The 26,426-nt window shown below is 38.9% G+C and overlaps 1 protein-coding gene across 1 annotated transcript in view; it reads left to right on the top strand.

Annotated features, from left to right (window-relative positions):
* Window positions 1-26,426, top strand: part of TULP4 (TUB like protein 4) — a 156,915-nt gene that overhangs the window by 24,890 nt on the left and 105,599 nt on the right. The window contains exon 2 of the mRNA XM_034060519.1: window positions 3,861-6,159. Within this exon, the coding sequence (XP_033916410.1) occupies window positions 5,908-6,159 (252 nt within the window). The 5' untranslated portion in view covers window positions 3,861-5,907. The remainder of the gene's footprint in view (window positions 1-3,860; window positions 6,160-26,426) is intronic.

Raw genomic sequence — 26,426 nt, 5'->3', positions numbered from 1 at the left:
TCAGAACAAAATACAAGTTTGTGGCCTCTCATTTTTTAAAGTCTCTTGCTGTCTTCTTGGATACTGGTTTATATTTTTTCCATTTTAGACTATAAAGGAAGGGAAAATGGCAATTTCCTTTGACCTCATGCAAGCCTGACAGGAAGGAAATCTGGTTAGGCTGAAGAATCCTGGATTCTGGTAGCCTGGCTTTTCAAAGACTCTGTAGCTTACATTTCTTTCCATAAGATGTTTGGGCGGTCAGAATCTTCAAAGTGCAGGCTGTGACTCCTTTTTTCTTTTGGTTTTGAATATTCTGAAGACATAATTTAGAAATAGTGCCTGCTCACCTGAATTTTCCTTCCCTGCTTTCTTTCCCCTCCGTGCCTCCTTTTATCCACATCTTCAGATACTCTTCTCTGGAGCCTTGACAAGTAAGGTATTGAATAAACATAAAGTACTGAAGAGCTTGCTGCAGAATTGGTACACTTGGCTGTGCATGACTTCTTTCTGTCGACAAAAGAGGCACTTCAATGAAAGATGCATGAGAACAAGCAAATATTTTCCTGGTTGTCCAGCTGTGGCTTAGCACACTTTATATGAGTTAATGGAAACAGTTAGGAGATAAAAATATTGACATTAAAATATGGCAACCACTGTTAATAAGCTCATTCTCTTTTTCTAAGATGAATATCTGAATTTATTTCTGTAATGTGGAAACTTGTTGCTGGTTTTGCATTTGAGAAGAGCTATGCTTTCAAAGCAAAATCAAATTAAATATTTGTGTTTCTTTCCTGTGTTACAGGTCTAATATATTTTTTGTCTCATTAGGTGCCTGTACTTAAGAAATGTTTTACAACACAGGGCTTAAATTCAGAACAGTATTAGAGGTTGAGTCCAAGAAGCATCTCCTTTTCTTGAAAGGAAAATTGAGAGCAAAGATATTGTCAGCTACTCCCTTAAGTGAGACTAAGAGCAGGTAACTGCAATGTGTCGATATTTAGTGTCCTAGTAGTGCTAGAAGTAATTTAACAGCTATGAAGAATATTTTTTCCAGAATCCAGTATACTTGTAAGGTTAGCCCTTGCCCTGCTCTGGAAGAAAAGATGCATAAAAGTTTGATTATTAATAAAAATGCCATTAAAAATTTAGTTGGGATGAGTTTCATCTGGAAGACCAAGTTCTCTTTATGTGGGAAGCCCAAACTGAATTCAGACTAGTGGTAAGACTGTGCAAATAGCTTTTCTATAATGCTTTTTATCCTCAGCTTTTACACATGCTTTACAATGGACGTAGCAGCCATTACGCTGTTTTTTCATGGTGGGGAAAAAAGAGGCAAAAAGCTTGGTTTAAACATGTGAAAAAAAATAGAACTGTGGGGCTGCTGTAAGGGCAGAGGAAGGAGGGGGTGGCTAAATTAGTTACTGATTTTCTTGAGGGAAGACTGGCATCCGAATCTTTTAATTATTTCTTAGGAAATACTGAGAGGGTAGACATGAAAGAGAGGGTAACGGAAAGAATTAAATCTTAATATATAATATATGTAATTTTAATTCAGCCTGTCAATGAGTGTTTGACACTGCAGTCTTAAAAGTATTTTTTAATAAGTGCAACATAAAGGAAGTGTTGACCCTCAGTGATTTAAAGGTAAAATAATCTTGTAGGGTGCACTGTGGAGAGAGAGAGAGAGAGGTGCTTGAATGGCGACTGACTTTATTCCTTCTGTAGCTATTTTAGATTTTCACCTCTCCCTGTCCAGCATTCCTAATGCAGCTGGGATATTTTTTATAAGAATATAATTATTTTTAAGGAGCTTTTGGTTTGTCTAGTCTTGAAAGTGATGGTAAATGGGACTGAGGTGAGAGAGGGTTGTTGGTCAAGAAGCAGAAGAGTCCTTTCTCAAACCTGTTAATTTTATATGCAGTGAATAAGGACAGAAATTGCATACAGATTTTGTGCAAAACCACTGCATCTACTGTTGTCTGCATTTTTAAATCCACTTGTAAAGTCACAGTACTTGCATAGTTCAAACAATTCTGTTTAATGCTTACCTTGTGCTACTCTGTGATGTTTCAGAGATTTTCTCTTTTCTCAATAAACCATCTTTTTTGTTTCTCTGTAGGCTTGCATCATAATAGACATGCCACTAATATATAATGTCAACACTTGAATGTAGATGTTCATTACTAAGGCTCCAGTGGGTTTGGAAATAATAATGCTGATCCTTGACAGGATCAAGTTTGTATATAGGAAAAGTGCAGAAATTTTTCCTCAAACCAGTGTGTTAAGAAAGTTTGAAAGTTTTTCTGACATTTCCTTTATAAGGAACTTTATTAGGACTGTAACTGAGAAACAGCATAAATCTGGAGCGTACAGGTGACATTTCTCATATGCTTATCATGCTATGATGGAAAAAAATGGTAGCAGCCATTATTTTTAAATCTTCAGTTAGTTGTAATGCTGAAAAGTTCTGGTGGTGACTCACCAGAGCTCATGGACAGTGCTCCTGGTAAGTGTGCTAGCCGAATAGTGTTGTAAACTACTTTATGGCTTCACCTTTATATCTGTGAGTTTTTCTTATCATTTCCTCCTTTAAAAAAATCTTATTGATAACCCTCAAAATGTGAGGTTAGTACAGTGCCATATGTAATATAAACAAGATGATTTTTACAGCTTTGATGAATGTCATAAATGCAATTGTAAATTAAAATGAGCTCTCTTTAGCAGTAACCATATAGATGCAATAAGTGTGCGTATGTATGCACTTTAGATACAACTTCTGGGATACCCTGGACAGCCTTTTGCTTGGTCTCTTCTACAGTATTTACACTCTTCTGTATATAACTGACTTTAGGGAGTTTCACCTCTTCTTCAAATAGAGACTTTTGAAATCTAGAAAGACTACTTTTGAGTAGTCCTTTTAAGAGTAATCTTTTAAAAATTCAACCATATTGATTCAAACTCCTAAAGCTTTAATTTTGGAGTACCTTAGATCCTTTAAAGCAGTAATTTAAGCCCTGGAGGAAACTCCTCAATCTCCTTTGAGACTATTAGCACTGTACTTTCATGGTTTGAAGCATCTTTCATATGAGGAAAATGTGAGAGAGCTGGGACTGTTCAGCCTGGAGAAGAAAAGGCTCAGGGAGATATTTGCAATTTGCGTAAACACTTCATGGAGGGAATGAAGATGAGGGAGCTAGGATCCTTGCAGTGGTGCCCAGTGGCTGAACTAGAAGCAGTAGGCACAAACTGAAACACTGGAGGTTCCCTCTGAACATCAGGAAACATTTCTTTACTGTGAGAATGATTGAGCACTGCCACAGGTTGCCCAGAGAAGATGTGAAGTCTCCATCCTTGGAGAGATTCAGAAGCTGCTTGGGTATAGTCCTGGGCAACTGGCTGTAGGTGACCCTGCTTGAGCAGGGTGGTTGGACCAGATAATGTCCAGAGGTCCCGTACAACCTCAGCCATTCTGTGATTCTGTGTGCCTTGGGGTCTAACTCTTGTGTTTGCCCTGTCACTGAGACCTCCTTTCCCGACCCTCACTCCAAAGTTGTAGAATCTTTGTTTAAGAGGTTACCCCAGTGACTGTGGCCAAAAGAAAGTTCCTTCTCTGCCACCCCCCATGCCCTAATGTATCCTTTATGCATGAGTTTCATTAATTATACACGTCAATTGTGAAAATTTGGGAACTTTGGAAGTGTGTGTGTCTGAATATTGCATGTGTCTATATTTAATGCAGGTATTTTATAGGAGTCCAGTCTAAAGTCCTTAATCATAATGCTTTGATTACTGTAACAACAGTCCTTGTATCTTTAAGTTGTTTTGCGGCTCATTAACTTTTTTCTTCTTTTTGTATGTGTGTGTGTGTTGTCTTGCAGAGTTGGAAGAATCCAGGGATTTCAAGCTTTGAATAACAGGTATCTTACAAAATCACCACAGCTAAACTGAAAAAGCAGATGCATCTCAGAGTACCTGTTTGAGTGAGCTGGTGTGTGCACCGCATGTACATGAAAACGCACATGTTTTTGTCATCGCATAGACTTACTCCTGCATATTCCTGAGAGCTTTGCAATTGATGAAAATTAATTTGAGAACCAGATGGAGCACCTTTACAGCACAGCAATCAGTAATCCATGGAAAGACACCTGTTAGTAATGTTCAACTTCCCACATGGTCTTCACGGGTGAAAACAGTTTGCAAGAAGAGGAAGAAAAAACACCCTCTGCACAGAAAAAGCCTAACAAATACCTCCACAATCTAAATTAATAGCTGTGAGGAAAACAAGAAAAATACAGAGGGTAGAGGAAACTGACTTTGTTATTGCAGAGAAATAATGTATGGTCTTTGGCACGTTTTGCTTTGGGCTCAATAGATTGTGAATAGACTAATAAATCGTGACCACATGTTGAGTAATGATGACTGGAAGTAAATAAGTTGAGGAACTATGGGACAACTCTGGGCATTGAACTGAGCAAACCTCATCGTCCTTCTTGAGTTAACCAGTTCATCAAACTGGTGCATATTCTTTCTCCCTCTCCTTTTTCCTCTTTTCACTTAGTGTGGTATAAATACTAATTAATTGAGCTCATAAATGTTATTCAAATAAAACGATTGGAATACTTCATATGTTTCCTTCTTGTACAGCTGCAAATGTTGTGTCTGGAACTATGAATCTGTGCTGTAGACAAGCATCAAGAAGGAAAGATCCGATCAAAGAAGCAAGGAAAATACCTAGAGAAATAGAGAACCCAGGAAGTCAGATTTTTAATGCTGCTTCTCTTTCTTTTTTAGATGATTATATTTCTTCCTTCCTTGAATTTTAGAAGATTTTGAAAGAGTGCTTACTTGATGTGCTTTAACTGTGGCATTTGTTTTTTTATGATAGGAGGAAAAATCTGTGATTCCTTGTAGCAGAAAAAAGGGAAAAGTGAAGGAAAAACAGCTTGACATTTTAGCCTGTTTCAGAGGAGAGAGAACTTCATGGTTCACCTGAGGCAAACTTATCTGCTTGAAAGCTAAAAGCTTTAGAGCATTTTTGATTCTGCTATAAATGAAGAGGGGGTTTCTTTTTCATTTGTGTGTGGCAGCAAAGAGTGGGAAAGCAGGCAAGATAGCGTGATAAACAGTTCAGGCTGTGTTGGGTCTCTGGTGGAAAAAAAGTGCTGCAATGAAAAGTGGATTGGCTTTGGACTACAAAAACTTTTGAGTCCAACAAGCGGTTCAGTACCAAGAGGGATTTCCCAGCTGGCCTGGCACACCAGTGTCTGCACAAGTTCGGGTCTGTTGTTTCGCACGGTTTTGTGTGCCTTTTTTTCCCTTTATGCAATCTCTTTCAGCTTTAGCAGCAGAAATACATCAGATGGAAAAGATATGCCAGAGGGCAGCTTGGAAAAGATGAATGTCATATATATACATATATATGTATGTGCGTGTGTTTAAATTTCTGCAACTGAACTTTTGAAGAAAATCTGTCTGGAGGAAATCTTAAAAGCCTTAAGTTACTTGAAACCTACACATTTGCAACTCTTTGTCTCTGGAATTGCATTACGCTAAACTGGAATCTCAGGCTGTATAAAGATTATATCAAGTTGAGCAAAAAGATGACTTAACCATTTCTTGAGCGCCTCTTATGAAGTAGCTGTTTCTCCAAAGGATAAGTGCACCCTCACTCTACAGACTCAAACAAAAATGAACCTGAATTTTTTTTTAAGTGTTACTTTTTCTTAGCCAACTGCCATCATCTTTTATAGAGGAATTTTTCACTATGCATTTGGTGGATATTTATAAACACTGACCCCATCCTCCTCCCTTTCAATGATCTATCCCAGGTCAGTCTTATCAATAAAAAAGAAAAAAAAATTGATTTAAATTTTGTGCACTAGACATATTACTTTCTTATGTCAAAAAATAAAATATTTCAAAAGCATGTATGCAGCAGTGGAACATGGGCCTGTTCTCTGCAGCGATTCCAACATCCTCTGCCTCTCCTGGAAAGGGAGAGTCCCCAAAAGTGAGAAGGAGAAACCAGTGTGCAGGAGGCGGTACTATGAGGAAGGCTGGTTGGCGACAGGCAATGGCAGAGGAGTTGTAGGTGTCACTTTTACTTCCAGCCATTGCAGGAGGGACCGGAACACCCCTCAGAGAATCAACTTCAATTTGAGGGGCCACAACAGCGAGGTAAGCAAAATGTGTGTTACACTTTGAAGGAAATGATGGCAATGCTTTTTGTGTAATATTTCCACTTAAAATCTGACGGGGTGGTATGAATAAGGTTCAAGACTAATCCAAATGTGATTGGGATCTGCTGCAGTCTTTCTGATGAATTCGAGCACATGAGGCTGATGATGGGGAGGTTCTCTGGAAATTAGCCTGGTTTTGGTCTGGCCTATTTACTCCTTCATTCCCAAGGCCTCCCACTTTCCAAACAAATTAAACAAATGTGTGTTAAGGTGGTTAAAATTTGATAGTTGTTTGATTTTACACAGTATTACAGTTGGGCTTGGAAGACTTATGGAAAGGCAGGGGAGTATAATATTTGTTCAGTAAAGTCTGCTAAGTTTTTTGGAAGCTGCAAACTGGGATGGCATGTGGCAGGGGATAGTTGTCATCTCTAGAAAAACTTAATTTTGTCAGGAGAAGGAATAAGAGGGACTAATCAGAGAAAACATTAAGATGCCCTGCAGTGAAATGCCGTAACTTCAGCGTGCAAGCATTGTCCTGATTACAGTGATGAAAAACCTTTTCCATTCATTTTTTCCTGAAAGGGATAAGTAAGTTGGTAAAAGCTTGCATTTTAGCTGTGCTTCATCATCATCCTGGTACCTGTCTTTCCCCGCATAATGCTTCATGGAAAGTGCAGGTGATGCCCAGCAGCATGCAGTGCCTCGGACAGGTGTGAGGGCTTCATTTAGTTCTGCTTTTTAGTTAGGCTGTGTTTGGATGTGCTCCTTGAAAAGAATCTGTCCAAAGCTTTGTTTTTCATTTAGTGGGTGGAATGACATTGTATATACTGAAATTAAAACCAAAGATACAATGTGTTTTTTCTTTTATGCTACTTACTTGTTGGACTCTTAATATATGTTGCCCTTTTGACATAAGCTGCACCAAAGATTTAGAAGTGGGTGGTTTCAGTTCTTGTGTAACATTAGTAACAGTCTTCTTTTTAAGGACAAAAGGGAACGAGCAGGGAAAAAATGTTTAGTTTAAAATAGCTGCTTCCACAGGCTTTTTTCTATATGCAGGTGTGTGGGTGTATTGTAAATTATAGAAACTTTTATATTTATAGATGAGAGACAGATTCATGTATATATCTGTACAAGTCTCATTCAAAAAATTACAGCCGCCTTTTCCCAAAGGGAATGATAATGTTTGAATCCAACATTTTGTTTTGAACTATCTGGTAGTCAGCATAATTTTCAATTGCAGATTGCATTTTGTGTTTGGAATGTGTAATCACAGTGATCACTTTTCATTTCTCCATGTTTTATTCTCTAACTTTTCTGGGAACCTGGGCACCCATTTTTCCCCTTTTGCATAATAAGTATCTTGGAAATCCTGGGGGAAGTGGGAACCCTGGTCATGGGAATGTGAAGTCTTGTTGCAGAGCATGGAAATATGAGACTAGGTTTAATTATGTGCCAGTTAAATGGAGAAGATGCTGATGTGCATGCTGCCCTTTGGTTTTGGCTAGTTTGCTTTGTTTACTCAGCTGGCCATTAGATTCTCTTTCTGGGTCATTGCATCATTGTTGTGTGGATTGAGCTGTGCTGTTTGTGCATCCTTTTACTTACCAGTGATTGGTATAAGAGACTCTCAGGTGAGAAGAAAATGTTCTATTTGATGTGGGGAGCACTTAAAATGTGTAGGGTCAAGCTTGTCGTTAAGAAAGAGTTGTGTTTCTGTAAAGGACTTTACTGATAGCAGAAAATGTGTGAATGACCAGAATAGAGACTGCCAATTAATTCTTCTGTATGGCACTAGAGAATTGGTATGGTGGGGTCATATGAAAGGAAGAAGAGAAGTGGTTTTAGTGCAGCTAGTTTTCTGTGGTGAGTGTGGCTGCTGTCAGATTTTCCTGCTGGCATATTTTTTTTGAGCATCAGGGTAGATGAAAGTTCAGTGTTGTAAGATGGTGTATTATATAACACTCTTCACCAGGCTTACTGAATGTAATCCTTTTATAGGAGAATCTTACTGATTTGGGTAGAAATGAAACTGTAATACAAGTTTTGTTTGTCGTTGAACGTATATAGTTGAGTTTTTAAAGACTTTTTTCTTCAGAAAACACTTTTACTTCTAAATCTGTCTGCTGAAAGATTTTTTGAATGAAAGAAAACATTGAACAGCACTGTTTATTGCTAATATTTGTGTAAGAAGTAGTAAACATTTTGTATTCCTATTCTCATGTTAAAAAGCAACCCAACAGCAACCTTGTCTCCTCTGTGTACTGTTACACAATGGAAAATGTTAATTTTTCAAATATATCCTGCTATATATATCTGATTAATGTTATGTTTATTGTACAGAATGTGCCCAAAGGGATGTGATTGAATTAAAATTTTACGATCCTGTGTGTTTCACATGTTATATTGCCTTCTTCCCAGAAATGGTCATTTATACCTCTACATATTTTCCTTTGGAATAAAGCTAGGGTGACAAGTCAAGTTTATTGCTTTTCTGACAAAGATTGCTGCTTTGATATTAGTATGCATTCAATTATAAAGTGTGAAATGCTGTAATGAACAGAGGAGAAGAGTGAAAATACAGAAGCTAAACGCTTTTCACTTGGGGTATAATTAGCAATATGCTGTGGGCAGAGCAGTACATTGTATTTCAGTCTTAGGGTGAAAATCTGGAAAAGGTGATGCAGCAGTGCTGTGCTTTTGGCAAGAACGTGAGACTATTTTTAAGTGAGTCATGAAGGTGGATGCTAGTGATGCATTTTTGTGGTGTTTTTATGATTGCTGAAGAGAATTCAGCTTTTCCTGCTGAAACTTTTTTTTTGTGCACAGGTCCTTTTTGACTGTCATAGCACACCTGTAGCATATCAGAACAAATAAGAATGAAGAATCTCCAGGGTTTAATTACTGACATGCATATTGCAGTGGTGAACTTGAATGACTCATCTCATTGAACAGTAATTGAGAATGAAATGCTTCTTAGCATGAGCCACACTTGTGTTTTTACAGTTGCTTCAAGGTTGGTTTTTAGAGTTTGAATGAGGAAGTGGCTGCCATGTTATCTTAATTAACAACCTCAATTTTTTGTAGTTTCTAGAGGTAACTACAGTGATAAGCGTATTGCATTTATTCCATGGCAAGAGGTGCAAATGCTGCATTTGGTGATAAATCCTTTATAACTTTGGCATTGCAGTTACAGTCCTGAATCTCATTTACGTAAGTCTCAGCATTCTAAAAATTAAAATTTAAATGGGCATGTATTGAAGGCAGAAGCAATTATGATGCAGAAGGAAGGGGTAACCTGTGTTGCACAGCACTGACGTGTTTCAAGTGTCATAGGAAGATGTATCTCTGACTGTGACCTGGGAGGTGTCTGTATGGGTTTATAGTTGATGGAGCAGATGTGAAGGACTGCAGAGGTGCATTGTTCAGTTTGGCTTTAGAGCATTCCCTTGGTTTGAGAGAATAAACTGACAGGGGATGGCTGTTGGGTTTCTTTCCTCAATGTGGCAGAAAGGTTAGAAGGCAGGAAGATGTGCTGTTGTACTACAAGATGTGAATTAGTGTCCAGGGAGCAGAGTTGCGGTGGTCTAAAATACCTTTCCCTCCACTGCATGTGTAAACGTAATGCTATGCAGAAATTACAGAGTGAAATTTAGAAGTCTTTGATTTTGGCCTAACTTGACTATCCTTGGCTGCACTGAGAAATGGTGTTAGGGAAGTAATTGAGCACATTCTTTTATGACTCTTACTAGTTCTGTAATAAATAAAGTCTTAAATGAAAAATAACTGGTCACTTCAGCAGGGTCAGGGTTTAGTGTGACTAGCAGGCTCTGGAGCATGCCAGGCTATTTGTAATACCACGGAGACACTGTCTTTCAGCTTCTGGTCCATCCTGAGCTTTCTGGGGAGATATTTTCAAGGGGATCTGTGAAAAGTAATGAGAAAAAAAGCCCAAACTTGTCCTCAGTAGGCTTTAGTTAGCCTTACAGGGATCTTCCCCTTCCAGTGAAAGATTTACAGGATGCCTGCAAATCATACTGGTTGGACAGTGCTGCTGTAGGTGTTGCTTTTAATGGGTTCTGTTGTGTCCAGTGTATTAAGATGGTAACAGTTTCTATGCCACTTAATGTTTCTTAAATTATTAGTGTTTAAAAAAAATATTTTGCAGGTGTTTATTTTCACTGTGTTAAGTAAAAAGACATCTTCGGTATATTTAATAAGATCCAGTATGTTAATTACTGGACTGAAGCATTAAAAAAAATAGTGCAAGAATATGCAAATTCAGATGCAGTGAATTAAGTAACATGCTGAATACGTTATTGAGTATGGATAACATTTTTTACTGTAAACATAAAGTAAATTGCTCATTTATTTACATTTGACATTATTTAAGTGTACTAAGTGCATGACTGCAGCCTCAAAAACCACCCTGTTTTGTTTAGCACAGGATTTAAAAGTAGATACGGATGTAAACATATCTCAGCTGGACTGTCAAATGAATTAGTTACAGCTTTTCAAAGGAATGCTGTGATTTAAAAATACTCAATAAATGTTGCTTTTCATACTACATTAATTATGGAAGGCTGCACAGTTCTTGGTTTTGTTTTAGAGTGGAAGGACATTACAAATCATTTTTCCCCATTTAAAAAGAAATCTTTTGTTATTCTTTCTGCCTTTTTGAGCTTGCATATGAAAGTTCTGAGCAGTTCTGGCAGAGCAGATTATTTCCAGAAGTGTATTGCTTCTGTAGGAAATAAATAACACTACCCCCCCCCCCCCCCCAAACCAAATAAACCTTTTCAGTAGTGTTTCTTGATTTGAATTCTCACTTTTAATTGTAAGTGGCATTTGAACCTAAATGTGATTTTTATTGTGATTCCTGGACAGAAAAAGCGTGTCAACATCTGTGTCTTGGCAGCATGGGTACCTCCTGTCAACCCTTGCTTTCAGACACAGCTGGAACAGTTGTTATTGGTGAGCACTTAAAAAATCTTGAGGTAGAGTGATACCATAGCAATGCCTTTTGGCTACAGAAGCCTCAGTGGTACAAGACATACACTGATGTAAACTGCTGTGGTACTGCACATCTTCTCTCCTGTTTCTTTTCTGTCGCTGCACACAGGAGACAAAACATTTGTCATTTTTTAAAGCCAAGTGCTGAAGGCAGACTTGTATTTCTGAAAGCTTGCCTGATTTTTACAACCCTGCTAGCTGATACTGAATCTGTCTACAAACCACGCCTTTTCTCTGTCCTTATGGCTACAGAAAAATAGTGCTGCAGAGAGAGGCAGAATTAGTGCTTCTGTGGGAAGTGGCTTGTAGGAGGATAGGTCCTGTGCCCGACTGGGCTGGCTCTGTTAAATTTGTGTTGTGACTAGTATTGCTAGGCTTTTCTGACTACTTTCAGAAAGGACAAACACATTGAAATTTCATGCAGGGCTCCTTATTATACCTCCTTAACTGTCTACTCTGCACTTGGTCTGGGTGCTTGAATGCTTTAATTTCTCAAAGCAGGTATTAAGAGAGCCAAAATAAATTTAAACCTCTTTGTTAGTCTTTTTCTTACCAATCTTAAATTTTCGATGAAAGTTAAATATGCTCTGGGGATGAAAGAAGTATCTTTCATAGCCTTCTCTTGAGAGAATAAGTAAAGAAAATAAAAGGAGTTGGAAGGGGTTGATTCTCTTCCCTTAAGTGACAAATAGGAGTCCTCTGCTCACTATTTCTGTGCCCTGTATCAGTTTGCAGCCCCGAAGGGATGGCCTAAACTGTACCAGTACGTCTCCTGTATAGTTTGTTCAACTCTTAAGAAGTGTGACCCCTTTCAGTGTGTCTTTTATCTTTTCTTTATGATACTGGGTTTTCTTTCCAGCCACACTCAGTATCTGTTTCCACAAATATTTTGTAGAATCATAGGCTGGTTTGGGTTGGAAGGGACCTTAAAGGTCATCTAATTCCAACCCCCCTGCCATGGGCAGGGACACCTTCCACTAGACCAAATTGCTCCAAGCCCTCTACAGCCTGACCTTGAACACTTTCAGGGATGGAGCAACCACAGCTTCTCTAGGCATTTGTCCCTTTCTGTCTCTCTGTCCATCCATCTTTCTCAATTGCCTTGGCATCCCAGCCCCTCTGTGAGCTCTCCAAGTTTGAGGAGTGGAGGGAGGTTAGGTGTTCAATGCACCCTTCTTTTACTGAGGTACAGGATTACATTTGTGCTTGCATTGTCATGCAGCTTTGAAGCCAACCATCCAGTATTGCCACAACTATTGTTGAGTAGTGAGAGTTGGTAGTGCTGCACTGATGTGCTTCTTGAAGGTTTCTTTTGTAGGTCACATGTACACAGTGTGTTTCCTGCAAAGGATAATTTTAAATTACAGTTTTTCTATTTCATTCTAGTGAGCATCTAGAAAATCAAGGCTGGGTAAAAGAGGAATGTGTGACATGAGAACAGTATTGCCAGCTTTTAAGAAAAATTAATTGTATTTGTAAGTGCGCCATCAATGCGGTTCTGCATTTTGCCATCCTATAGCACGTGGCTACAGTTTTGTTCTTGATAATTCTCCTCAAAATGTTTAAAGTGGATCAAGATCACCTTTATCAGAAATGAACCCTAAGCTTTTATTCACATTCAATTGTTGAAAGACAGCAACATGCATATTACAAGATAATGATATGCCCAAGGGGCCTTTTTGCCTTTTGAATTAGGGCAGAGATGCTCTATTGCTCTGGATAGGATCAATTGTTCAGCATGATAATTTAGTTGTTAAAGGAAAATAAATGCATTTTCTTTAACAAAAGTTTAATGATGAGGACTTATAGATGTAGTGAATAGGTGAGATTGCTACTGACAATTGATGCCTAAGCTTGGAATATGAGCACCTTCTGAATAAGGAAGGTCACAACTCAATATGCAATTCTGAAGGCAGTGTATATGCATACGTACATGCTGAGCATTTGAATAGTGGAGAAATCAGGTTTTATGATGGCATTTCTGAGCCATAATAATCATTAAGGACACTGCCTTGGTTTAAACAGTTCCCAGAGGAATTAATTGAAGTACAGATAGTCTGAACAGATAAGATACTCATTACAAACCATAAACATTTCACAATATAATTGAAAGCAGAGCACCAAGTAATTGCTTGTCAAGTATAGCTAGAATGTAGTAGGACAGACAAAAGAAATGTTATAGGCACTTGTCCTTGGGCAACCATCATCTCTGCTCTGATAGTGATCTTTTATGTATGAACATGTATGAACTTCTGAGGGAGTTCTTAGTGTCTTATTTGCATTAGAAACTTCTTTGAAGAGAAGGAAACCATTTGTAAACCAAAAGTGTTACTGGAAGTAACAAAAATGAAGTGGAATTGGGCATTTTTTTTTTTTGGTGAATTTTCAAAAACTCTGTTTTTAAGTTTTCAAACTAGAATTGTGATGTTCCAGTTCTAGAATTATTTGACAAATTAGTGCATTGGAAAATAGTATCCTTATGCATTCCTCAATTTTTTGCATTTTAACAAAATGAAATATATGTGGATGACTCTACTAATGAAGAAAATACAGCTTTGTTTCGTCTGGCCAGAAGGTAATGAAACTGCAAAATACAGTGGATTTATTCTTGTATTTAAAAGGGACACTGTCAGGAGGGAACTCACATCCCTTGCCCTGATTAACAGCATGGTTCTCAGGTTGGCGAAACATACGTGTTAGTAGATCCTGATTTGGCAATTTTTGTTATTTTCTGCAGACACAGACAGCACTATCTCCCGTAAGATTCTTATATACAAGCTGTTGATGTACAGGATGGATAAGCAGATAGTGAGGTGTGTTGAAAAGTGGTTGAATGTCTGGCCTCAGAGGGTAGTCATCACTGGCACAAACTCTATTTGGAGGCCAGGGTCAGTGATTAATGGTGTACCCCTGGGATCAATACTGGGTCCAGTCCTGTTTGACATCTTTATTGATGATTTGCATGATGGGGCAGAATTTATTCTCAGCAAGTTTGCAGGTAATACCAAACTGTGACAAGTGGCTGATATGGTGGAGGGTTGTGCTGCTGTCCAAAGGGACCCTGACAGGCTGGAGAAGTGGGCTCACAGGAGCCTCATGAAATTCGACAAGAGGTGCAGAGTCCTGCACCTGGGGAGGAAGAACGCTAGGCATCAATATATGGTGGAGACCACCCAGCTTGAAAGCATCTTTGCAGAACAGGACCTGCAGGTCCCGGTGGACACCAAGTTGAACATGAACAAGTAGTGTGCCTGTTTGGCAAAGGTAGCAAATTGTGTCCTCAGTTGCATTAGGAGAAATATTTGCCATCAGGTTGAAGGGGAGGATCCTTCCCCTGTGAGCAGCACTGGTGAGGCCATAGCTGGGGAGCTGTATCCAGTTCTGAGGGGCTTCTCAGTACAAGAGACATGGACATACTGGAAAATGTTCAACTGAGGACCACAAGGATGATTAAGGACTAGAGCACCTCACATATGAGGAAAGGCTGAAAGACCTGGAGCTGTTCAGCCTGAAGAGAAGGCTCAGGAGGATCTTATTAATGTATATTTCTAGGATTCTATATAAATACCTGAAGGGAGGGTACAAAGAAGATGGAACCAGGCTCTTTTAAGTGGTGCTCATTGACAGAGGCAACAGGCATAAACTGAACTGCAGCAGATTCCCTCTGAACATCAGAAAATGCTTTTTCACTGTGAGGGCAACTGGCTCAGGTTGCACAGAGAGGTTGTGGAGTCTCCATCCTTGGCAATACCCAAAAGCCATGTGAACACAGTCCTGGGTTCCAGAGGTTCCTTCCATCCCGCAACCATTCTGTGGCTCTGTAAATCTAGCTGAAATCCATTGCACCTAAGCCAGCGGAACAACATCAGAAAATATGACTCTTGAAGGCAGGCAGGAAGTGCTAAATATGCAGAAGTGTGGAAAGAAGCCATTCAGGTTTGGCTAAAATGAGAGAACTGATGTGCTGGAGGAGGCAGAGAGCATTTTTTCTGCAGATAAATCCAGATGATACTGCAAATAGTCAAGCAATTAGAGGACATAGTCATATTCCTCATGAGGAGTTACAGGCAGAGATAATTAAAATGCAGAAGAAAATCAGAGCTGTTGGATGTGAGGCTAACTTCACAAGAGAAGCAGAATTTGGGAAAGAAAGTTGTCACTAAGCTGAAGAGGAGAGGAAACTTAGATGGCACAAGCCCTGCACCTTGGAAAGAAGTTTTGGAAGAAGCTGCAGAGTATAAGTCTTGTAAGTGACAGAAATCTGCAGCTCTGTATAAAACAAAGTAATAAAAAATGATAAATGTAGACAGTGAAAGATCAGACTTCTGAAATGACCTGCAAGAAGTGCTGAAGTTAAGAAAGAGGGAGTATTTCAACCTGTTGAAGAAGAAATGTGTCATCTGAGTAAGACTGAAAAAAGAGAGGCAGAGGATTCTTCCACCCAGGGAAGAAACAGCTCTAAAGCCTTTAACCTGAAAAGAGCTAGAGGTAGTTGTGGTTCACAGAAAGCCAGATTCTGCCAAAAGGTCATTCTTCCAATAGAGGCACAACAGACAATTGTGTAAATGGAAGAAGAAAGGTAAGAAGGAGACTCAAATAGGCGTGATTATTCAATTACAAAATACTAAAAATAGACATGTTTGTAATTTCTAGCTACCCTAACGAGGACCTTTCCCTAGGAATTACCTCATCTTTGGAGGGTGCACATGTGAAGATGCTGTTCTGAGCATACCATGAAACAGGTTTCTGACGTTTTGCTATTGGCAAAAGGAATGCTGGTTGCATACCAGAAAGGTTAGTTTATAAAGGATACAAGCAGACCTTTACATTAGGATTATTGTAAGAAAAAATGATCCTATTTCTTACTATTTTCTTTCTCTTAATTCTGATTTGGTCCTGTGAAATATTTCTTGAACCTGGTAATATACACATACCTTGTTCTTCAGTTAAGAAGTATTCTGAGAGCATAACATGAAGCTGTGTTTTCTTCTGCTGCACAGAATTTAGAATGTTAAATGCCTGGTTAATTAATAAATGGTAATGCTGTGGAGGGAGTTGTTTTTGTAGGGAATGGATGCTCAAAATGTGGTTCCTTGAAATAAGGTGTCTTATAAGTATGAAGAGCACTAAGTGGCTAAGAAAGGCTGCAGTTTGAGAATACCTGCCACTTCTTGTTCTGGTAATATCTTGAGTTAGACATATACTTTGTGACCTAAATGGGACCAATACTGAATAAAGTGTATAAAATGGAAGAACATTTGATGTTACAGTTACAGGTGCTATTTGCCTTACTGTACAAAGTGATCCATTAGCATAAGTAACATTTATCAGTGTGTAAGATAAATGCTTTCTCATGTATGTTATCTTAGCAGTTCTACTTTTGGCCACAAGGCACCTCACTGTTCACAGATGTTAGAGTAGGAATCACTGTTTTTCCATTGAATGCCATGAGTAATCTACATGTTTCATTCAAATTTAATCGCATTTCCAGCATTCTTACCATTTCCAGAATAATATCTTCAATGGTTTCTTTAGATTTAGTAGTGTCCTGGGTTCAGCAGTAGCAGTAATTTTTCTCCTTGTTAGTAGCTGGTACAGCGCTGTGGTTTTGACTTTTGGTCTGGGAACAGCACTGATAACACCGATATTTTTAGTTATGGCTCAAATGTTTAGACTGACCAAGGACTTTGTGAGTCTCATGCTCTGCTAGGGAGGAGGGGAAGCTGGGATGAAGCAGAGACAGGACACCTGACCCAAACTAGCCAAAGAAGTATTCCATACCCCAGCACATCATGCCCAGGATGAAACTGAGAGTTACCCAGAAGGGCTAGTTCACTGCAAGGTTGGACTAGGTATTGGGCTGGGTGTTATCAGTTGGTGGGTGGTGAGGTGTTGTATTGTCTTCCATTATTTCTTTTATCATTATTATTGGTTGGTAGCAGCAGTGATTTGTGTTATACCTTAGTTACTGGGCTGTTCTAATCTCAAGCTGTGGGAGTTGCATTCTCCTCCCCATCTGTTTGGGAGCAGGGGGAGGACAAGAAGGGGGGTGTGAGAGAGAGACTGTGTGGCTGACTAGGTTTAAACCACAACATAATAAATGGTTTCTTTAGATTTAGTAGTCCTTTTACTAATTAGGGAAAACCCAGACCCTGCACTCCACTTGTGAGAGAAGTCTGTGTGTTACAAGCTTTCTTGAATATTAGCAATACTTATGCAGGTTATAAAAGTGATAAACCAGCACGTGTTTATTGAGAAATATGTATTGGAATTTATGTAAGTTGTTCTGTTTTAAGGAAATTGGAAGTCTTTTGAAGCAGTGTTTCAAGTCAAGAGTAGTTGATAAGGATAAGGTTTGTCCTGCTTTATGTACTTATTCACAGGAAACAAATCCAGCAGGGAGGTTAACAAATTAGAATATTTTCGTTTTAATATGTGCTACTTATGCAACCAATTATACCTTGTTATTATGTCTTATGGCTGCCATAAAGTCATTCTGTTGGTTAAACAGATTCAAATTAGGCTTTGACACACTGTTATTAGGTATCATTAAAGGCCCTACCCAGAGCTGGAGCTTCATTGGGTTAACTGTGGTAACAGTTTCTGTGGTCACTGGGTATGTGTTAAAATTGTCCTCCCTCAGCCAGCTTCCTGCTCAGTACCCTCAGAATGAAGAAGTGAGATGTGGTTGTGAGTACACTGGTCAAGAAAATGACTGTGTTTAATGGCTGGCAGCAGGTGTCAGTAATTATAGGTCTAGGTCACTTCTCTATCCTGAAGGTCCCAAGTTGCTGCTAACAACTAAAATGAGCCACCTGATGCCTGAGAATGGGAGAGGGAGATGCATTCTTTAAAAATAGATGAACCTAAACTACCATTTGAGGCAAATACATGTAATTTTATTCCTGTACTTATTTTTATGCATGCCTAATTTTTATTTTAATTGCTCTTTCTGCATCTCTGATGTATAGTTGTGGCAATGATCAAAACTTGTTTGTAAGACATGAAGGACTTCACCTTGTTCGTATGACTTCACAACCTTATATAAAGAAGTTTTATTTTGCATGTGTATATATGTCTTAGGAAAGACATGAACCTGTTGGAGGGGTTCCAGAAGAAGGCCACAAAAATAATCTGAGAGATGGAGAGCCTCTCTAAAAAGAATGGCTGAGAGAGTTGCGGTTGTTCAAGCTGGAAAAGAGAAGACTCCAGGGAGATCTTATTGGGTCCTTTCAAATACTTAAAGGGGTCTTACAAGAAAGATGGGGAAAAATCTTTTAGCAGGGCCTGTTGCAATAGGACAAGAGGTAGACTTTTTAAACTAAAAGAGGGTAGACTTAGCCTAGATAAAAGGAAGGAATTTTTACAGTGAAATTGGTGAGAGGCTGGCACAAGTTGCCCAGAGAGGTGGTAGGTGTCCCATCACTGGAAGTGTTCAAGGTCAGGTTGTACTGGGCTCTAAGCAACCTAGTTTAGTTGAAGATGTCCCTGTTCATTGTAGGTGGGTTTGCACTAGGTGATCTTTAAAGGTCTTTTCCAATCCAATTGGTTTAGTGTGAGGTGTCCCTCCCCATGGCAGGGGGTTGGAACTAGATGATCTTAAGGTCCTTTCCAATTCCAACTGTTCTATGATTCTCATCCAAATTGTTCTGTGCTTCTGTGATTGATATATACGTAAATCTTAAAAGATTTGTAGCGTATATTCCCAGCTAAAATAAATTCTGAAGGGGGCCTATAGGGATGCTGGGGAGGGACTCTTCATTAGGGACTGTAGTGACAGGGCAAGGGGTAATGGGTTAAAACTTAAACACAGGAGGTTTAGGTTGGATATAAGGAAGAAATTCTTTACTGGAAGGCTGGTGAGGCACTGGAATGGGTTGTCCAGGGAGGTTGTGAATGCTCCATCCCTGGCAGTGTTCAAGGCCAGGTTGGACGAAGCCTTGCATGACATGGTTTAGTGTGCAGTGTCCCTGCCCATGGCAGGGGGGTTGGAACTAGATGATCTTAAGGTCCTTTCCAACCCTAAGTGTTCTATGATTCTATGATTCTGTGATTCTTGTAAGTAAAACTGTTGAAAAAATAATAGCTGTAGAAAAGTTCTGTTCCACAGAAGAGTAAGCTAATGAAGAATTTAAGCATTTGACTTGGGGACCTCATACAGTCTCCTGATGTTCTGTTTTACTTTCAGCAGACTTCACAAAATATAACCCAAATTTTCTGTGTTGAGCTGAAATTCATATGGAGCTTGATAAATGTGCAAATAGATGAGACATACTATACCATAACATATGAAACTATTTTAAATGAAAGCATAGCATTTTTTTTATAGTAACCTTTTTTGAATAGTCTTATTTTCTAACTAACAATTCTTTAAATCTGTTATGACTAGGTATGAATCACATACTAACTAAAGAGTAAGCTTTCTGTCCTTATATTTTGCCTGTTCAGCTGTGGTTTTTGAATGAAATAATGTCAGCTTTTACTGTGGCTCTTCATGTGCTTTCAGTGTTTCTTTCCTACAAGTTCCCCATTTTTAGGGCCATGAATACTCAGTGATAATAATAGCTGAAACTAAACTAGATACACTTTTTTTGGTATATGTGCCCAAGATAAAAAGTCTTGCTGTGCACTAAGCATTTTATCATTTTGCTTGAGATATCTTTTCAAGGTAGTTTCTGAGCATGACTTCTTTACTGAAATACACAGAGCTTTAGTTGCAAGTGTTTCCCCTGTGAAAATAATAAGATACAGATTTAGAAGATGTTAAACTTGATGTTATGGGGCAGCTGTTCCTTTTAAGTTTCTTGTGGCCTTGCTTGTAATCTTCAGGACACAAATTTGAAAGCTTTTTAGTACTGAAGGCACTCCTGTTTCTTAGGCTGTTGGGGTTTTTTTCTAGTATTAGTAGTAGTAGTAGAAATACCTTGCAACTAACAGTTCATTTTTAAATTACTATTGCGAAGTGGTAGCACCTGACTTGTTAGCCTCATTTCTACTCACTCTCTAAAAATGATAAGCTTTCCAATACTGCTATTTTACTATTGAAAAATAGATAATTTTACATGAGAAACATCGATTATTTTTTTTACTAGCATTTATTCAAGCAAAGGGGTTTACTAATTTGATGTAGGGATCTACCACGTGATTAATTATATGTTGAGTGGTAGCAGCACCCATAAGACCAGGGGAAGAGCTCAGATTTTAGGTTGAAGTGGGAATGAGTGGGCTCTGGGGAGCAGGGCAGCCTGAATGGTTGGGTGGAAGTTTTGACTGTTTGAATACAAGACAACAGGAGTACCTGGAGGGGAACTGGAGGCAGAGAGACGGCAAGTCTGCCTGCTGCTTTTCTAATGCAGTTTTATGCCAGGCCCTGGAGTTGGACTTATGGTTCTGAGGTCCTGAATTTGCCTTGATTCCTAAACAGCTATCACATGTGGTCAAAATATCTTCATCCTCTATAGTGAGTGATCCAAACGAGAGATGACAACTTTAATAGCTGTTGGTTAAAGTAGATAGTAGATATCAGTCCTGCTTAATGTTTTGTGAATTGATGGTGGGTGTCAGGAGCAACATGCAGGTTTTCCTATTTCTTTTGTAAAGCTTGAATGATTTGACAGGCAGCCATTGTGTATCAGAAAAAAAGATTAAGCTATCAAAAGCTGTGAAATGTCAGTGTTACCTGCACTTGATTTACCATGTCAGTTCATTTATTTGAATATGTTGGTGCATACATATTATGATTCAGTTTTCAATTACTTGAATGTGTACTTTCATTTTTTTTTGACTCTGTGGAATTCTCATCCCTTTGATGCCTGTGCAGTGCCTGTGGATGAGGGAAAGTTGCCTGAACAAGCTCTATAATACTTGTTTTGGAAATCATTAAGTATGCAGTGAAGGGCATGAAGAAAAGTGGAGTCTTGTGATTGGGCAGTGGAATGTTGCTGTGGAAGATTGTGTTGCTTTGAGGTTTGTTTTTTTTCACCATAACCACAGATGTATTTTCATTTTCTGAATAACAGTAGCAATCATTTTACTATATTTGGAACTGTGAAGATGAATTAATTAATTTTCATTAATAATCACTTAATTATACTCAGATATGATAATTCTCCACAGATATACTCAGATATGATAATACTCCACAGGTAGCCAGCATTTCTTTATCTTAAAGCATTTGCTTTTGCCAGTCTGATCTTGATGTTCTTTTGGGGATCTGATTTCACAAGCCAATTTAAAAATAAATATTCATGACTCATCTTCAGAGTCTGATCATGAGTAATATTTGGCCCCACAGCATGTGGGCAACAATGCAGTCTTTTTTTGGTATATATCTAGCTAATCTTGAGGGATTCCTTCTTCTTCAGGTGTATAGCAGTTTAGGGGATTTTTAGTTGTGTTTTACGTCCAGCTTATTGTGGTTCAGCTGGTTCATCAGCTAAGAAATCACCTCTTTGGAGTTTCAGAACAATTGTAATTATGTGGATTGTGCTCAGAGGATATATAATACGATTCCCTGTTAATGTGAGGTTTTAATAATTGAGTTCAGTGTTGCTGATGATAACAGTAGAGATGTTAGATCTGACTTGTCCTGTCGAACTTGACTTTTAAAGTGTTCTAAAAAAATTCTGTGTACTTACATGCTGCAGTGATTATTAAGACTGAGAATCACAGGCATTTAATTGAATCTGAAACATGGTTGTGTGACTCCCTTGGGTAGGCGTGAAAGCTAGAAGAAAGTCAGATAATACATGGATTGAAGTTTCTTATTGTCAGTTAACTCCAGAATCACTTGAGAAATGCAGATGTTCATCAGCAAACTTACTGTAGCCTCACCAATACTGCAAACACCGCTGCAGTCTGAAAAGGCAAGTTGAGCCTTTAATCCTCACCAGTAATCAGGGTTTTGTAGGTTAGCTCTCCTGTATCATCTGTCCAACATAATAGCTCCAGTAGGTTTAAGTGAGTAAATGTTGTATTTATGAGTAAAAATATTCCTCTGGTTGTGAAAGCAGCAAAAACATGTTATCGTTTCTTTTTGCTATTCTAACTCTGCAGTGTTAACTTTTCATCTTGAATGTCAGCAGTGAAGTTTGATTACATATGGTGAACAAATTTATTGAGTGAAGAGTTGCCACTGTTAAACAAATCACCCTGAAGGCTGCATTTTAAAGCCCTTAAATATTGCCAAAAAGAGATAAAGGCCCTTAAAATGCCCTGCACAAGGTGCATAGACTGTAAAGGATGCTTTAAAAAGGGGTTAAAATGTCTTTTTAAATGCCCTTTATACTTCCAGGTGGTTGCAGAGGGTGCTTTTCTAGGTTCACTGTTCAATGTGATGATGAAAAATAATCTTCCAAAATTTTTAAAGTGTTCTTTAGCAACAATATTTCCATCATATTGTACTGTGGTACTCAGAGGTACCTTCTCTCTGTATGGATTTAGTTACCATTGTGAAACTGAATTTTTCCTTCATAATTTGCATTATAGCAAAAGACAGGCTGTTATTTTCAAAACAATTTGTGTGGATGGCACTGGTGTTAGGAGAGCATGTTAGATTATGTAAAATGTTAATCCAGTCTGGTGATAATGACTACTCTCTATTTGTTTGCGTTGGGGTTTTGTTTTTTTTTTCCTAAATTGAAAGTATTTGAACTTTTTAACTTAAAATACAATTTTCAAAAGCTATTTTGCTCACTCCTTAATCTTTGTAATTCTGTTTTAAGAAAGTAGTCTGCTGCTTTCTTCATTCATCACTTGGGATATGTGTGCAGGGAGGAGAAACATCAAAAATCCTTCAAATGAAACTGAAGACAGATTTTCTGTTTTGTGAGGCAGTATTAGTCTAAGTTGAAAATAAAAGGCTTGTTTATCAGGGTTTTTGATCAGCTGATTTTTTTTTTTGAGCGACTCTAATCACGACAATCATGTAATTGTTTGACAGAAGACTGCTCACTGATTTGTATTCATTTTTAGGTGGTTATTAGCAAGCTAATAACTCTGGATGCTGTTTTGAAATTTCCTGTCACTTCTTGTCAATGTCACTAGAAGCAGTGGGTGTCATTCCAGGGGATCAGCCTGGCATTTTGTACCACATCTCTCACAGGCAGTGATGAGGAGTGCAGTGTATCTAGACTGGTGATGACCAATCTTTACATCCAGGTGAACTGATCTCTTATTCAAATGTTAAGAGAAAATTGTGTGCTTTGTTTCCTCCTCTGCCACATGACTGGACTTTGTGTGGGGCACTGTAGTCATGTATAGTTCAGATGCAATGAACAGGTAACTTGTACCAGTGGATTGTATTTGGCCCTCAGGTGGAAGTTACCAGAGCAGCAGCTGTAGAATGTGCTCATTACCATGTTTTTCTGCAGGTGGTACAAATGAGGATCCCAGCTGCTTTATTAGGGTTGTGCTGAAGGAGATTTGGCTGCCCTTCTGCTTTTGTTTGTTACCACCAGCACTGATAAATTGTTTTGCCTTACACAGCTGCAAGAGACACTGCATGTTTATAGTGGTAGCACTCTGTGCAGGTAGCTGGAGCTGTTCTGTCACTGGAAATGGGCTGTTCCTGAAGCTGAGTTGCAACATAAGCTCTTCATCCATTTCCTCCATTTTACAGGGTTTTCGTCATAGAAGGATCCCAGCAGCAGGTGACTTAGTCATGCTACAGAGCAGAAAAGACAGAGGCAGGATCACAGTTACAAGGATGCCACCATTTGACATCAAAAAGCTGTAAAAACCTACAAGTGTATGACAAACTATAGTACAAATAGCATGCTGGATCTTCTAGAATATTTAGCTATTTTACTATCTCCTTTTTATAAATAAAGTTACATAATAAAGTGCTCCAGGGGACTTTGAGATGAAAGGCATTACATAATGGCCTCTTAGATGTTTACCTCTTGTCTGGCCTGTTAACTCATTTATCACTGAAATGCTTTCATCAGCAGCTCTGTTCTTGGCCATGTGTGATATGAAACCATTTGAATGTCATCCTTATTTAACTCATTTATTAAGTTGCCTATCGTGAAGCATCTATGGCCTGAATTAGACCAGTATGAAACACTAAAGCTAAGTCTCTACGTAAAATCACCAAATAAAATACATAGCCAAGCAAGACTATAAATAAATAAATAAATAAATGTATAAATAATCAGACACGAGGGCAAGCCCAACAGACCTCTTGCAAACCACCCACAAAGGGATTAGCTCTCAGCTACTCAAAGGAATGGGAAAAACATGGGTAGCAGATAAGAGAGCAAAGAGAGGAGACCCAAAAATAGATAAAAATAGCTCAGTTGAAATAAACAAGTCCAGCAGTAAAGCCAGCCAGAAAAGGGCAAGAAAAGAACTGCATGCTGAAATGTTACACAAAACCATGAAGTGTTATACAGGGATAGTATCCTGAGCCTGAATCTGATCCAGAACAGTCAGTGCCTTGCTGGCATGAGGCCTGCAGGCTTCTGGTTGGTTTTGCCTGGCTATTTTAACCTGCCCATGAATGACTAGAGGCAAGGAAGGAGACAGCAATGCTGATGGAAGTCAGAAGACTGCTCTTCCAAAACGCAGATTTGCTTTCTTTGTCTGGAATTACAATATCAGGGCCTTTATCTGTTAAGCACAGAAAACCCAAGTACTAAAATGTTTTGCAGGATGAGGTCTAGAATTTGTAAAAAACATATACATTCTTTTGAGGTTGTAGGTTTTATTGGCTTGAGTGTTTTATTCTCATCTTTCCCAAGAAAAGCCCATTACAGCCAGCAGAAGGCTATAGGCAAGTGGAGACTACCTACAAGGGCTTGTCTAAACCACCCCCTTTTACTAGTGTATTTCTCTACAAATGGATTGTACTTGTTATAAGAGCATTTAAATGAAATCTTTGTTTGTAATCAGAACTGTAATCCTACATGTGTGCCAAGCTGTTGTCCCCAAGCAGATTAAATTATTGAGGGTGGGAGAAAAGTCTGACTTGTGACTTGGCATTTTTGGTAGGGTCCACCCATGTTCCCCCCTACAAACACATCTTGAACATGCTGCTGCTCTCTTTCATTATACCTTCTGGCAACCTGTGGTTGGCTCTGCTTTGCATAGCTGCCACTTCATGGAATTCTTATTGATGGTATTTTTTCCACTTGGCCAATTTGTTTAAATGGTACAGATAACAATAATTATAACAATGAAAACATATTATCTTTAGTTCCACTGCTGTCTGTACAACCTTCTGTGAGTTTGCCTAACTGCTTTTTGCATCTATGTAAAATCTTGACCAATCCTGTATAGTGAATTGTACAATATACCTGTGAGTTATGTGGAAAAGGTACATTCTTTTGTTATTTTATAATCCATCCTTCTGGTTTCATTGACTGTTTTTCCCCCCTACACTGGAATAAGCAGTAGCATTTGTTACCTGTGTACTCTATGCCACTCCTGATCTAATTGGTCTATATGCTACCCTTTTACAGTAATCTATTTTCCTGATTTCAGTAGTACTAGTCAGTTGCTCATACAGTATCTATCCATACATTTGAATCATCTTTTTTTTCCTGTCCTTAATGTCTTTTCAAGTTGCTTTATATGCATTTTGAGACTAGAGGAACAAGAACTACACATAATAGAAATGAAAACCCTGAAGAGTGGCATAATGCTGATTTCTGTTTTCTCTGTCTTCCCCTGCCCTTGCAGTTGCAAGTGGTGGCCTCCATAATAATGACAATTACCACTTGTTAAGGCTGATGAGTTCCCTTGAAAGAAGGCCTAGCAGGGGACATTTTAACGGGTGATGGATGGAGGCCCTGACATGAGTCCCAGCACAATTCCTGCTTCTTTGTTCCATGTAGTATTTGTCAAAGCATTGGCAATGAATGAGGATATGTATTTATTTTTTTTTCCATGTGAAGGATGGCTGCATTCAGCGTGCATGCACGCAGATAAAAGAAGTCAAACAGCTTTAAAAGCTGTCTCAGTCAGTCTGCAAAATCCCTTTGGCAGACCTGGAGTTCTGTAGGTACAGATGGGACCTGCAAGTGAGATCTGTTTGCTGATGGGTGGAAAGGGAGCTTGGTTTGACAAGATTTCCACAGAGAGCTGCTGGCTTCCCTGGCTGTGACCCATCTTCACACACCTTGCAAGAGGCTTGCCCAGAATCTTTCACTTCTGCAGGCCGTGTTTCCCTCCTGGAGGTGCGCAGCCTTCGTGCATCATGTCCTACCTGGGGCACCGGCCACCTTTGCAGCCCTGGCCCTGCTCCTG

The sequence above is a fragment of the Melopsittacus undulatus genome, chromosome 3, assembly GCF_012275295.1.
Source record: "Melopsittacus undulatus isolate bMelUnd1 chromosome 3, bMelUnd1.mat.Z, whole genome shotgun sequence".
In the NCBI taxonomy this organism is placed as follows: domain Eukaryota; kingdom Metazoa; phylum Chordata; class Aves; order Psittaciformes; family Psittaculidae; genus Melopsittacus; species Melopsittacus undulatus.
Note: the sequence above shows the minus strand (reverse complement) of the source record. Positions and strands in the feature narration are given on the sequence as shown.